Genomic DNA, 14,359 nt, shown 5'->3' with positions numbered 1-14,359 from the left:
AACGTAGGTTTGTGACCTGGATAGTAAATGAGGCAAAAATTGTAAAAGAACACAGAAAAACAAACTTTTTTTTTTGTCTGACTTGACTCTGTTGGAATTTTGACCAGTCTATCTTTTGACTGTCGACCATATGGTGTCTTAATTACTGTCTATATTTTAGCTGTCTATAGCCTGGAACCCGTTTTTAAATGTTTTAGAACTATGCCCTCCATTGTGCCCTGTTATCAAAAGTATATTGGTTGTATCAAGTTTCAAGATAGTGTATTTCTCTTTCATCCACTAGGGGACACTGGAACATCCATTTACATTAGGGGTGTGAAGCTTGCAACCGGAGGTGTGGCACAATCTAAAATTAGCATTGTCTGCACAGCCGGCTCCTTCCCCTTCACATCCCTCCTCCCTCAGTTTGGAAAATTGTGCCAGGAGGTACAAGCACAAGAAGGGAGCTCTTGCTCCATGAAGATTTATTTATTTTATTTATTTCTTTCTTTATTTTTTTATTCCTTTATGACTGGCTCAATCCCTCCTAACTAAAGGGAGGGTGCAGGTTTTAAAAGATAAAATGGTAAATGCCCAATCCCACCTAGATGAAAGGGGGTGCAGGCTTTACCAGAACAGAAAGCTGCGTCCCCCTAACAAAAGGAGGACAAGGTTCAGGAGTGAGAGACAAGGATTCCTACTAAGGGGGTCTGCATTTCTCTACAGACATAACTGTGAGTACTGGTTGTTTCAAGACATAATCAGATCCCCACAGCGGCGCGCCGGACAGCGGTCAGTGTGGGGCGGGCCGGAATCCCCTGTCAGCAGGTGCCGCTACGGGACCCGGGAAGAGGAGGAGGAGGAGAACGGTCCCGGCGCGCACCGACCAAGACATAGTGCCGCGCGGCTGGGGAGATCCTTCAGCCGCGTGTGGGGGCGGCCAGCGGGGATCGGGAGCGCACAGTAGAGAGCGCGCTTTGTGTCCTCCCTGTAAGCAGAGAGGCGCCTCTACAGGACCTGGGAGAGCGGTCCCGACGCGCGCCGGCCAGCGGGAGATAGTATTACCGCGCTGCTGAGCACATACCCTCAGCCGCGGGAGGAGAAACGCGGCAGTGAAGATTCTGTAGCGCGCATACAGATGGCCAATAGAACGAGTTAGGCTCCCTTCGTCAGCAGACACGGCCATAGTGTGTAGACAGGGGGGCTCACAGTGGAAGATCCCCTTTCTAAATAAAATGTCCAAAATTTTTAATTGTCGGCCATTTTACCATACATACAGGCACCAGAAAAACTGAGGAGCATGGAGTGCACCTCCCCCTATTATAGTTTAATAGTAAGACAGCGCCCTCTGCTGGTGCAATGTTATAATGAGAATCTCCTGAAGAATATAATATGATTATGATGTATTTTCAAGGGAACGCTATAACAAAGAGCCTACAGAAAATACGAAGAAGTAAGTGAAGCCAACTCTAACACGTAGCTTACTTACAGTTGGGTGTGAGGCGGTTGCAAGTCGGCTGGTGTAAAGACAAAATAAATTAATTTTATTTTATTTTTTTTTATTTTTTTTATTCTCTACAATACAGAGATATTTCCAGCCAAGCAACTCGATACCTTTTGCTTCCGTCATCTATCACAGTCTTTCTCTTCCTAGTTTAAAGGGTGAATGCGCTGCAACACAGTCTGGTAAGGGGTTTAGTCAACATGTCTAAACCACCAACCAAGACCTCCAAGACCTTTTATATTTGCATGTAACGGGAAGAGCACGCGGATGGCAGCTCCGAGGTGTGCGATTCCTGCTTAGACAGGGATGTTCCACCTTGGAGCAGTGCTCCGTCTAGGTCATGGAAGAATAACCTTGCAGATAGAATCTCCAATGAGATTGCGGAATCCCGCACGCAACTATCAGGGCTGCGGGATTCTCAAAGACGATGGAACACGTTCTCATCAGGTTAACGCCGCCCGCACAAGCAGTAACGAATGTGTGCAGGGCAGTTAAAAGGCCTCATCCTCTTGTACCAGAAGCAGAGGAGGAAAAGGGTCTTCTCATTGATACAGACGCCGATTTTCCAGAATAGAACACTGCAATCACGGGTATTGATTCTTTAAGCAAAGCGGTGAAGGCGATCCTAAACTTTAAGGTAACAGAAGTAAAGGAGCCAGAAGAATTCGAATTGTTCGAATCCCACAAGCCGCGTTCAGCAGCGTTTCCTATTCCTAAATCCCTCCAATCTCAAATGGAGAAGGCTTGGAGACAGCCTGACAAACGTTTTAAATTTTTGAACAGTATTTCAAGTAACTTATCCCCTACCCAAGGGTGTAATGGATATGTGGGAGACTCCACCGATAGTGGACGTTTCCCTAGGAAGGTTGTCAAAGACGACAATCTTACCATTACCTAATGTAACGACTTTACGAGGTTGACACAGCTTTAAAGTAAATTTTTGTAGCAGAAACTGAGACCTACGGTCGTCTGCGCTTGGGTTAACAAGACCAGGGAAAATGGCTTGGAGTAAATTACCCAATTTGCGGAACACATTCGAGAATCCGCTTCATACTGGCGTCGAGCCTCCAAGGATATTCGCAGGCTAGCATTGCGCATCTCTGCCATATCGGCTAGACGTATATGTAATGGATAACCCGCGCTTTAGAAATGTGGAGCTGCTCCTTTAAAAAATGGTAACAATAAAACGGAGTGAAAGGAGCGCTTAAGATGTATGAAAAAAAAAATAAAAAATTAATAAGGGAAAAAGAAAATAATAATAAATTTAAATGAAAAAGAATTTTTCTGCAAACACCTGTGAAAAGAAAAAATGGTTAGTGAGAAATGTTTACAGCACTTTCGTGCTAATGTGAGTAGTCCTGTGTGGGAGTGCCGGCATTTATAAAAAGGACTCCCACACAGGACTACTTACATTAGCACGAAAGTGCTGTAAACATTTCTCACTAACCATTTTTTCTTTTCACAGGTGTTTGCAGAAAAATTATTTTTCATTTAAATTTATTATTATTTTCTTTTTCCCTTATTAATTTTTTTTTTTTTTTTTTCATACATCTTAAGCGCTCCTTTCACTCCGTTATATCGGCTAGACGGACAGAGAATGGTGAGGAGACTGACACCAAGAGGGCGGTAGAATCCATCCCCTTTGGGGGTGAGATACTTTTCGGTCCAGAGTTGGACAAGTGAATTTCGCAAGCTACAGCAGGGAAGTCCTCTTTTCTGCCTACTCCTTGTACAAGAGCCACTCCGCAAGTTGGGAGAGGTTATGCAGTACCAGCGTTTAATTCATTTAAATCGCCGTCCTTGCGATCCCGAAGAAGAGTTTTCGGTACACAAGTACGTGGGGGCAGAGGTGGAGGCCGCTCACAGGCAGCAGCCAGAAAGCGGGATGAACCTGCTGTGACAAGACCATGGCAGGATGGTCTGCCGGCTCACCTGGGATCCCCCTTGGTGGCGCACATCTGGAAGGTTTTCGGAACATCTGGGCCAACATGGGATTGCCTCTGTGCCCTCAGAAAGCAAAGGCATTACTGCCAGCAATTCAAAAATTGCTATGGTCAGAGGTCATTATTCCGTTTCCCGCCTCTCAGGGAGGAACGGGTCTCTATTCCAATCTTTTTGTCGTGCCAAAGCCAGATGGGACGGTCAGGCCGATACTCTATTTAAAAGTTTTAAACCGGTTTCTAAGGGTCTACAAATTCAAGATGGAATCAATCCAGTTGGTCATTGCAGGCTTAGAACAAGGCTAGTTCATGGTATCCATGGAGATAAAGGTTGCATATCTGCATATCCCAATCTGGGCCCCTCACCAGGCTTACATAAGGTTCGCACTGGTGACGGATCACTACCAATTCAGGGCCTTGCCGTTCGGTCTATCATCGGCCCCAAGAATCTTTACGAAGATCATGGCAATCATGGTTGCAGATTCGGGACTATTGAGGGTCACGATTAGTCCTTATCTAGACGATATACTAATCAAGGCATCCTCTCGGGAACAGTTGATCAAGGATGTTCAGACATCTCATCAATTTCTCATTCAACATGGGTGAATTTCCAGAAATCCATCCTCATGCCAACTCAACGGATTCAATTTCTCGGTGTCATCTTGGACACGGTACATTTAAGCGTATTCTTACCAGAGAACACGGTCCAGGACCTACAGAGATTAGTGGCTCAGGTACTGAGGTCACAAACTGTTTCTCTACACCTCTGGGTGCAACTTCTTGGGATGATAGTGACATCTGTCGAAGCTCTCCAGTACGGCAGACTTCATTCCCGACCATTACAGATGAACCTCATTGCTCAGGGAGCAGGGTCGCACTGGCTTCTACATCGAAGAATACGACTTCCACCGCGCATACGAACCTCCTTACTTAGGTGTTGCACATTAATCTCGCAGCAAGCAAGAGATTCGGGATTGGAGGATCCTGACAACAGACGCCAGTCTCAGAGGTTGGGGTGCCGTCTTAGAGAATGCTACTGGAGAGCAGCCTACCCATAAACATTCTCGAACTAAGAGCAGTTTACAATACGTTTTTCTTAGCCGAAGACCTAGTCATGGGTCAAAACATAAACATGCAGTCGGACAAGGTCAAGACGACGGCGTACGTAAACCGTTAAGGAGGAACAAGGTGCAGGGTGGCGTTAAAGGAACCCACACAGATCTGTTGTGGACATAGAGGCGAAACATCATCCTCGGCAGTGTTCATTCCAGGTGTGGAGAACTAGGAAGCAGATTATCTCAGTCACCAGGACATGCATCCAGGAGAGTGGTGCCTACATCCACGGATTTTTTATTTTTTTACATGGTGGTGAGGAGATAGGGTCTACCTCAAGTCAACCTAATGGCATCTCTGCAATACAATCAGCTGCCCAAATGTGTGTCCAGGACAAGAGATCCAGCAGCAGATGGAGTGGACGCATTAACACTTCCTTGGTGTTACAGGAAGGTTTACATTTTTCCAACTCCATACCCAGGGTTCTGAAACAGTTGAAACAAGAATGAGTGTGGGTGATTCTAATCACATCGGATTGGCCCCGCAGGAGTTGGTACTCAGACCTGCGAGGGTTACTAGCGGAAGATCCTTGGCGGTTACCTCAGAGAGAGGACCTGCTATCTTAGGGACCGTTCCAACACCCAGACCTGAACAGGCTGCGTTTAACAGCGTGGCTATTGAAACCCAGATCTTCAGAAACAGAGCAATACCAAGAATGGCCATTCCTACGATGATTGCCGCTAGGAAGCCGGTCACAGCCATGCACTACTACAGGATTTGGAAGAGATACCTGGACTGGTGTCAAGAACGTGGGTGGAGTTCGACTAACTTCCACTTATCCAGACTTCTTCTTTTCCTTCAGGCCGGTTTGGAGGCAGGACTGAGGCTGGGCTCTCTGAAGGTTCAAGTTTCGGCTCTCTCCATCCTATTTCAACAAGCGGTTAGCATCCTTGCCAGGGGTTCAAACCTTTTTACAGGGGGTTCTGCGGATCCAACCCCCTTTTCGTCCTCCCGCTGCGCTTTGGGACTTAAATTTGGTGTTGGAATTTTTTGTGATCATCAATTTTTGAGCCATTAGCAAGAACTGACCTGAATTATCTCTCTTGGACGGTCACATTATTGCTTGCCTTGGCTTCGGCCAGGCGGGTTTCTGTGTTGGGAGCCGTATCGTGTAGGGCAGAAATCCGTACAAGAGCAGATTTCCTTCCTAAGGTTGTTTCGGGGTTTCACGTAAACCAGCCAATTGGGGTCCCACCTTTCCAGGGTCTCGCAGATGGGGACGTGTCCTTGGATGTTGTCCGAGCTTTACGGGTATACGTACAAGTTACGTCGTCCTTCAGAAAGTCGGTCCTATTGTTTGTCTTTATGATGGGATAAAGAAGGGTTGGGCAGCATCTAAGCAGTCTTTGTCTAGATGGATTAGATTTGCCATTCGGCATGCTTATATTTCCTGTGGCAAACTGGTTCCGGTTCAGACGGGTGCTCATACCACCCGATCAGTGGGTGCCTCATGGGCGGCTGCCAGAGGTGCTTCCACTACTCAACTTTACAGAGCGGCGACGTGGTCCTCAGCCCACACGTTCGCAAAATTTTACAAGGTTGATACCTTTGCGTCCGGAGACTCTAAGTTCGGACGTTTAGTTTTGCAGGCCACCGACAGCACTCCCTCCCTGGGGGATAACTTTGGGACGTCCCCTAATGTAAATGGATGTTCCAGTGTCCACTAGTTGGATGTAAGAGAAAAGAGGATTTTGGTACTTACCGATAAATCCATTTCTCTGAATCCTCTAGGGGACACTGGACGCCCTCCTCGGTGCTGTCGACCTGCTGTGTTCAAAGTTCTTGTTCAAACAGTTCGTACAAACAGCGTTAGTTTTTCGGTAAGAGTTTCTTGGATGCTGTTTGATATGTTGTACTTTTCGGTTCCTCGCCATGTGCTATAGTATCATGTCCTATTCTCTAAGTCAAATTTTCCAAACTGAGGGAGGAGGGATGTGAAGGGGGAGGAGCCGGCTGTGCAGACAATGCTAATTTTAGATTGTGCCACACCTCCGGTTGCAAGCTTCACACCCCTAATGTAAATGGATGTTCCAGTGTCCCCTAGAGGATTCAGAGAAATGGATTTATCGGTAAGTACCAAAATCCTCTTTTCTCATACCTCCTAGAGGATGCTGGGGACGACATCAAGACTATGGGGTATAGACGGGATCCGCAGGAGACATTAGCACTCTAAAGACTTTTCATTGGGTGTGAACTGGCTCCTCCCTCTATGCCCCTCCTCAAGACCTCAGTTTTAGAAATGTGCCCAGGTCGACTGGATGCACTCTGAGGAGCTCTACTGAGTTTCTCTGAAAAGACTTATGTTAGGTTTTTTATTTTCAGGGAGAACTGCTGGCATCAGACTCCCTGCTTCGTGGGACTGAGGGGGCAGAAGCAGAACCAACTTCCTCAGAGTTTCATGGCTCAAAACTGGCTAAAAGGAGGCATAAGATGCCGCTGGCACAGCCCTACCCCCGCCAGTATAAATATTACAGTGTTTATATAAGTGTAAGGACGCGCCATTGCGGGGGCGGAGCTTCTTCCTCAGGCAGCCAGCACACTACTCAGCGCCATTTTCTCTCTCTCCTCAGGCTGCAGAGAACACACTGGTCCTCTCCTCCACTTCTGACAAGTACAGGGTGCTATTAAGGGGGGGCACAAAGCGATTGCTTAACCATAGATTAGATAAGTCTGAATCTAAGGCTGCATGCTGGAGAAAATCTGTGAAAGATGTGATTTTTCAGGATGCTGTTATTCCTTATGCGGGCAGCCCCTCTGGGTCACAGAAGAGACCATTTGCAAATGTTGTAAACACTGATACCGACACGGATTCTGATTCTTGTGTCGACGATAGTGAATCCAGAGAGAGAGAGATCATAAATTGGCAAAAAATATACAATATATGATTGTGGCTATAAGGGACGTGTTGGAGGTTACAGAAACCACTCCTGTACCTCAGGAGAAGGCGTATTTATGTAAGGAAAAGAAGTCCAAAGTCACGTTCCCGCCTTCACACGAACTAAATGCTCTCTTTGAAGGGATGTGGGTGAATCCTGATAAAAAATTTCGTATTCCCAAAAGGATTCACATAGCTTACCCTTTCCCGGCTGAGGACAGGAAAAAGTGGGAGTCACCCCCTGTGTTAGACAGTGCACTTTCCAGGTTGACAAAGAAGGTAATTCTCCCTGCTCCTGGCACGGCTTCTCTTAAAGAGCCGGCAGACCGCAAAATGGAAACGACATTGAAATCCATTTATGTTACCAATGGTACACTGATTAGGCCCACTATTGCTTGCGCATGGGTGAGTCGCGCTATTGAAAAATGGTCAGAAAGCGTGTCATCAGAAATTGACACAATTGATAAAGATGAGATACTCTTAGAGAATATCAAGGACGCTGCCGCCTACATGCTGGAAGCAATGAAGGATAGTGGACTCGAGTTCACAGGCCGCTACCATGGCAGTATCGGCGTTGTGGATTCGCCAGTGGAACGCGGATGCAGATTCCAAAAGAAACATGGAGGCTCTCCCATATAAAGGTGAGGCCTTATTTGGCGATGGCCTGGATGTGTTCGTCTCGGCGGCTACCACAGGTAAGTCGACATTTTTGCCCTCTGCATCGGCAAAAAAGACCTATCGCCCGCAAATGCAGTCCTTTCGGCCCAATAAATACAAAAAGACGAGAGGTTCCCCCTTCTTTGCAGGAAGGGGAAAGAAGCCCACAGCGGCTCCAGGTTCCCAAGAGCAGAAGTCTACCCCTACTTCTGCAAAATCCCCAGCATGACGCTGGAGCTCCCTTGCGGGAGTCCGCTCGGGTGGGGGCACGACTTCAGCCAGGATTGGATTCTGTCTGGCCTGGATCCCTGGGTGTTGCGAATAGTATCTCAGGGGTACAAGCTGGAGTTTCAAGACGTTCCCCCATGCCGATTTTTCAATCCGACCTTGCCAGTTTCTCAGAAAGTGAAGCAGTAACCGCGGCAATCCAAAAATTATGTCAAGACCAGGTCATAGTCCTGGTACCGTTGTCACAACAAGGGAGGGGTTTTTATTCAAGCCTCTTTGTGGTTCCGAAGCCGGACGGCTCGGTCAGACCGATCCTAAATCTAAAGGATCTGAATTGTTACCCAAAAAGGTTCAAGTTCAAGATGGAATCACTTCGGGCAGTGATTGCCAGTCTGGAGGAGGGGGACTACTTGGTGTCGGTGGACATAAAGGATGCTTACCTGCATGTTCCCATTTATCCTTCTCACCAGGCTTATCTGAGATTCGCGGTTCAGGATTGCTATTACCAATTTCAGACGTTACCTTTCGATCTCTCCACGGCGCCGAGGGTATTCACCAAGGTGATGGCGAAGATGATGGTTCTCCTGCGTCAGAAAGGAGTCAATATAATTCCTTATCTGGACAACCTCCTGATGAAGGCGAGATCCAGGGAGCAGTTGTTACAAAACATATCACTCTCTCTGTCAATACTCCAACAACACGAGTGGATCATAAATTACCAAAAGTCACAGTTGGAACCGACGACAAGGTTGTCTTTCCTCAGGATGATTCTGGACACAGAAGTTCAGAGAGTACTTCTTCAGCTGGAAAAGGCTCTGGAAATCCAGAAAATGGTAAAACATTTTGAAACCATCCAGTGTGTCGATCCATCAGTGCATTCGGTTGTTGGGGAAGATGGTGGCGGCCTACGAGGCCATACAGTTTTGCAGGTTCCATGCCAGAGTATTCCAGTGGGACCTGTTGGACAAGTGGTCGGGGTCACACCTACACATGCACAGAAAGATAATCCTGTCGTCAAAAACCAGGATTTCACTCCTGTGGTGGTTACACAGCTCTCACCTACTAGAGGGACGCAGGTTCGGGATTCAGGACTGGGTTCTGGTAACCATGGATGCAAGTCTCCGAGGCTGGGGATCAGTCTCTCTGTGAGAAAACTTCCAGGGACGTTGGTCACAACAGGAAGCCTGCCTTCACATAAACGTTCTGGAGCTAAGAGCCATTTGCAATGGCCTTCAACAAGCGGTACATCTTCTTCAAGACCGTCCCATGCAGATCCAGGTGGACAATGTAACAACAGTCGCATACATAAACAGGCAGGGCGGAACGAAAAGCAGAGCAGCAATGGCAGAGGCGACAAAAATCCTCCGCTGGGCAGGAAAAAATCTACAAGCTCTGTCGGCAATATTCATTCCGGGAGTAGACAACTGGGAAGCAGACTTCCTCAGCAGACACGATCTCCATCCAGGAGAGTGGGGCCTCCACCAAGAAGTCTTCGCAGAGGTGACAAGTCTTTGGGGAGTTCCTCAAATAGACATGATGGCGTCTCGTCTCAACAAGAAGCTTCGTAGATACTGTTCTAGGTCGAGAGACCCTCAAGCAGTAGCAGTGGATGCACTGGTGACCCAGGGGGTGTTTCCGTCAGTGTATGTCTTCCCTCCACTTCCGCTGATCCCAAAAGTACTCAGGATCATAAGAAAAACAAGGGTTCGAGCAATCTTTATTGCCCCAGATGGCCAAAGAGGGCTTGGTACTCAGATCTTCAGCAGTTACTCATAGGAGATCCTCGGCCTCTTCCTCCTCGAGAGGACCTGCTGCAGCAGGGGCCATGTGTGTGCGCCAAGACTTACCGCGACTACGTTTGACGGCATGGCTGTTGAGCGCCGTATCCTAGCCAGGAAGGGTATTCCCGACGAGGTCATCTCCACCCTTATTCAGGCCAGAAAGGGAGTAACGTCGAAACATTACCACCGTATTTGGAGAAAATATGTATCTTGGTGTGAATCCAAGAAAGCTCCTACGGAAGAGTTTCACTTAGGACGTTTTCTCCATTTTTTGCAGGATGGTGTGGAGGCGGGCCTCCGATTGGCATCAATCAAGGTCCAGATTTCGGCCTGGTCAGTGTTCTTCCAGAAACAATTGGCCTCTCTTCCAGAGGTTCAGACCTTTGTGAAAGGGGTTCTGCACATCCAGCCTCCATTCGTGCCTCCAGTGGCACCATGGGACCTTAACGTGGTATTGCGGTTCCTTCAATCGGATTGGTTTGAGCCTCTACAAAAGATAGAGCTGAAATTTCTCACTTGGAAAGTGGTGATGCTCTTGGCTTTGGCATCCGCAAGGCGGGTGTCTGAATTGGGGGCCTTGTCTCACGAGCCCTTACCTGATCTTCCGTGAAGATAGGGCAGAGTTGAGGACTCGTCAACATTTTCTTCCGAAGGTGGTTTCATCTTTCCACATAAACCAACCTATTGTAGTGCCAGTAGTTACTGAACACATTCACTGATTCAAAATCTGTAGATGTGGTTAGAGCTTTGAAAATCTGTGTCTAGAACGGCTCGTATACGGAAAACAGACTCTATTTGTCCTGTATGATCACAACAAGATTGGCTGTCCTGCTTCCAAGCAGACTATTGCACGTTGGATTAGAAATACGATTCAGCAAGCTCATACTACGGCTGGATTGCCGTTACCGACGTCTGTAAAGGCCCACTCCACTAGGAAGGTGGGCTCATCCTGGGCAGCTGCCCGGGGGATCTCGGCATTACAACTTTGCAGAGCAGCTACTTGGTCAGGGTCAAACACATTTGCTAAGTTCTACAAGTTTGACACCTTGGCCGATGAGGACCTCAAGTTTGGTCAATCGGTGCTACAGGGTCATCCGCACTCTCCTGCCCGTGCTGGAGCTTTGGTATAAACCCCATGGTCTTGATGTCGTCCCCAGCATCCTCTAGGACGTATGGAAAAAATAGGATTTTGATAACCTACCGGTAAATACTTTTCCCCTAGTCCGTAGAGGATGCTGGGCGCCCGTCCCAGTGCATACTTTACCTGCAGTTTAGTTATTAGAATTACACAAGTTGTGTTATCTTGGTTTCAGCATGTTGCTGCATTTGGTTCATGCCTGTTGGCGTGTGTTATGTTGAATGCCATGTGTGTGGCATGGTTGAGGGTGTAAGTTGGTAGATATCTCACCACTAGTTAAGTAATTCCTTTCCTCAAAATGTCAGTCTCCCTGGGCACAGTTCCTACAACTTAGGTCTGGAGGAGGGGCATAGAGGGAGGATCCAGTTCACACCCAATGAAAAGTCTTTAGAGTGCCCATGTCTCCTGCGGATCCCGTTTATACCCCTTGGTCTTGATGTCGTCCGCAGCATCCTCTACGGACTAGGAGAAAAAGATTTACCGGTAGGTTATCAAAATCCTATTTTGTCTATTTATTCTCAAAAGCTGACTGGACAAATTATCCATTTACTTGAACAGACTTCATACCCCTGAATTTCAAAACCAGATCTACTTCTAAAAGCTGGTTAATGGTTTCTAATTTCAGTAAACAAATTATTTAAAATTACCACCTGTTTAACATTTTCATGTAATCTGTCACTTGGTTTTGTAAGCATGTTTACTATAATGCTTCAGTGTCTTCTGTCTGTAAAAAAAGGTGACAGCTGTATATGATGTAACCATTATATTCTTGAAAACTAGACGTGACTCTTGGGGCAATTCAAGAGTCTGTCACTATATGGCGCCCAAAAGAGCAGTACAATTGTTGCTCCATTGGGCCGCAAAATAGCCTCCTGAGATGGCGAGGCGAAATGTGCGGAAAGGGTCCTATTTTGGTGCCCAAACGGCACTTGTCGCAGCCAGGACTTTAGTCCGGTTTTAGCTACTAAACCTGCTGCTTTTGGTTGTTTCAGAAGTAATGAGCGCCCGATCGGAGCAGCAATTGAATTGCTTCGGTGGGCGCCCATTACTTTCGGTGACAAAAAAAAAATAAAAAATGAAATAGACACTTTGAAGAATGGACATATATTTTTTTTATGTGTTGCCATCTTATATTATTAAATTCAGATAGGATAACAATTTATAATGTGTGGCCTGTTAAGCATGTTTTGAATATAAATGTATTTCGTTAGGCTTTAATGATCAAAAGAGAGTTGTCAAAAGACCCAGAACTAAGAACAAAAAGCTGGGACAGGTTTCTACCAAAGTTCAAGCACAAAAATGTGAGCAAGAGGAAAGAACCAAAAAAGAAAAATGTAAAGAAAGAATATACACCATTCCCACCGCCTCAGCCGGATAGCAAGGTATAGTACTCCCAATCTCTTCCTACTTCCACACCCAACATTTACATATTTCATATTTTAAAATTCCTGTATCTGTATTTATGCACAAGGTCTTTGTTCAACGATTCTCTGCGTATACAGGTTGAGTATCCCATATCCAAATATTCCGAAATACGGATTATTCCGAAATACAGAACTTTTTGAGTGAGACTGAGATAGTGAAACCTTTGTTTTCTGATGGCTCAGTGTACACAAACTTTGTTTAATACATAGTTATTAAAAATATTGTATTAAATGACCTTCAAGCGGTGTGTATAAAGTGTATATGAAACAAATGAATTGTGTGTATGTGCACAAACTTTATTTAATGCACAAAGTTATTAAAAATATTGACTAAAATTACCTTCAGGCTGTGTGTATAAGGAGTATATGAAATATAAATACATTCTGTGCTTAGACTTGGGTCCCATCACCATGATATCCCATTATGGTATGCAATTATTTCAAAATATGGAAAAATCCGATATCCAAAATACTGCTGGTCCCAAGCATTTTGGATAAGGGATACTCAACCTGTATTAATGTTGCATTCTACAGTATGTCTAATTTTAAATAAAGCAACATACATACAATATACAGTACATTGTTAAACATTGGAATGGTGCCTTAGGGGCATATTTAATAAACATAATTATCTAAACAAAAAAAAAAAAAATCAGCAAAATGTGATGTTTATGTTTTCTAGAGATGGATATAAGTTATAAAAAAAAAAAAAAAAAAGAGATAAATGTCTCTTCTCCAGTGGCAGTTGTTGCACAGTCCAAGATTCAAATAGGGGAGCCGCACCAACTACCAGCGAGTCCTGGCCAGCGATGTTTGGAAGCATTTGGGGTGGCAGTTAGTGTAGCTCCCCTATCTGAATATTGAACTGCGTTGCAACTAACAGTAGGTCGACAGGTTTAAAAGGTTGACATGACAATGGACAACACATATGGTCGACACAAGTTTTGTTTTTCTCCTCCAGACCATAGGGGACACTGGAGTCTTCTTACAATGGGGTTACAGGTGGTGCTAGCATCCTGCTATGGAAAGCCATTCACCCCCGCTGACATTGCTGGGAAGGGGGGAAAAGTGCTCAGTGTGTATGCACTGAGCGCTTTTCAGCCCAGCGATGTCAGCGATCATCGCTGTACATGCACGCTGGGCAAAAACGCCCAGTGTGTATGCACCTTTAGTCTTAGATATTTAGCTTAGTTTTATTTATTATCTATTTTTATTTTTTTGCTTTTTACATAGAGACAGGCACACAGCTTTACTACTGCCTGAGAGAACTACCCAGTGCTGGGCTGTGACCCTTCTCATACTAGCATATGACAGTCCCGCAGAGTGAGAGTCACCCATGCTGCGTGTCTGCTAGCTGTATGTCTCCTGTGCCCTGGCTGGGTCACTGTTAGGGCTGTATGAAGGACTGTATGTGGCTGAGGGGTGGCTGCACTGACTCCTGTGGCCAGCGGACACTGAGGGCAGTATTATAAAGTGCCTCAGGTCCCGGGAAGGAGACATTTTGTGCAGTCCCTCTCTCTGTATTTCTTCAGCCATGAGGCTGTGGCTGAGCACACTAGTGCAAGAGTCCAATATGTATAGAGACCTTAGTTCTAGGCCAACTCTGGACACAAACATTGTTGTTATCTTTATTGTAGGGAGTTGCTGGGTGTTTTGGCGCCCTCAAACCAGTCTAAACTGCCTCACCTGATTAGACCCTGCCCCCTGCAGCACTGCAGGA

General features: G+C 46.1%; 1 protein-coding gene across 1 annotated transcript in view; it reads left to right on the top strand.

The window, feature by feature from the left end:
* The window catches only part of KRR1 (KRR1 small subunit processome component homolog), a 50,524-nt gene that overhangs the window by 18,804 nt on the left and 17,361 nt on the right, over positions 1-14,359 (top strand). Inside the window, exon 7 of the mRNA XM_063927433.1 lies at positions 12,427-12,597. Within this exon, the coding sequence (XP_063783503.1) occupies positions 12,427-12,597 (171 nt within the window). The remainder of the gene's footprint in view (positions 1-12,426; positions 12,598-14,359) is intronic.

The sequence above is a fragment of the Pseudophryne corroboree genome, chromosome 6, assembly GCF_028390025.1.
Source record: "Pseudophryne corroboree isolate aPseCor3 chromosome 6, aPseCor3.hap2, whole genome shotgun sequence".
Classification (NCBI taxonomy): Eukaryota; Metazoa; Chordata; class Amphibia; order Anura; family Myobatrachidae; genus Pseudophryne; species Pseudophryne corroboree.
Note: the sequence above shows the minus strand (reverse complement) of the source record. Positions and strands in the feature narration are given on the sequence as shown.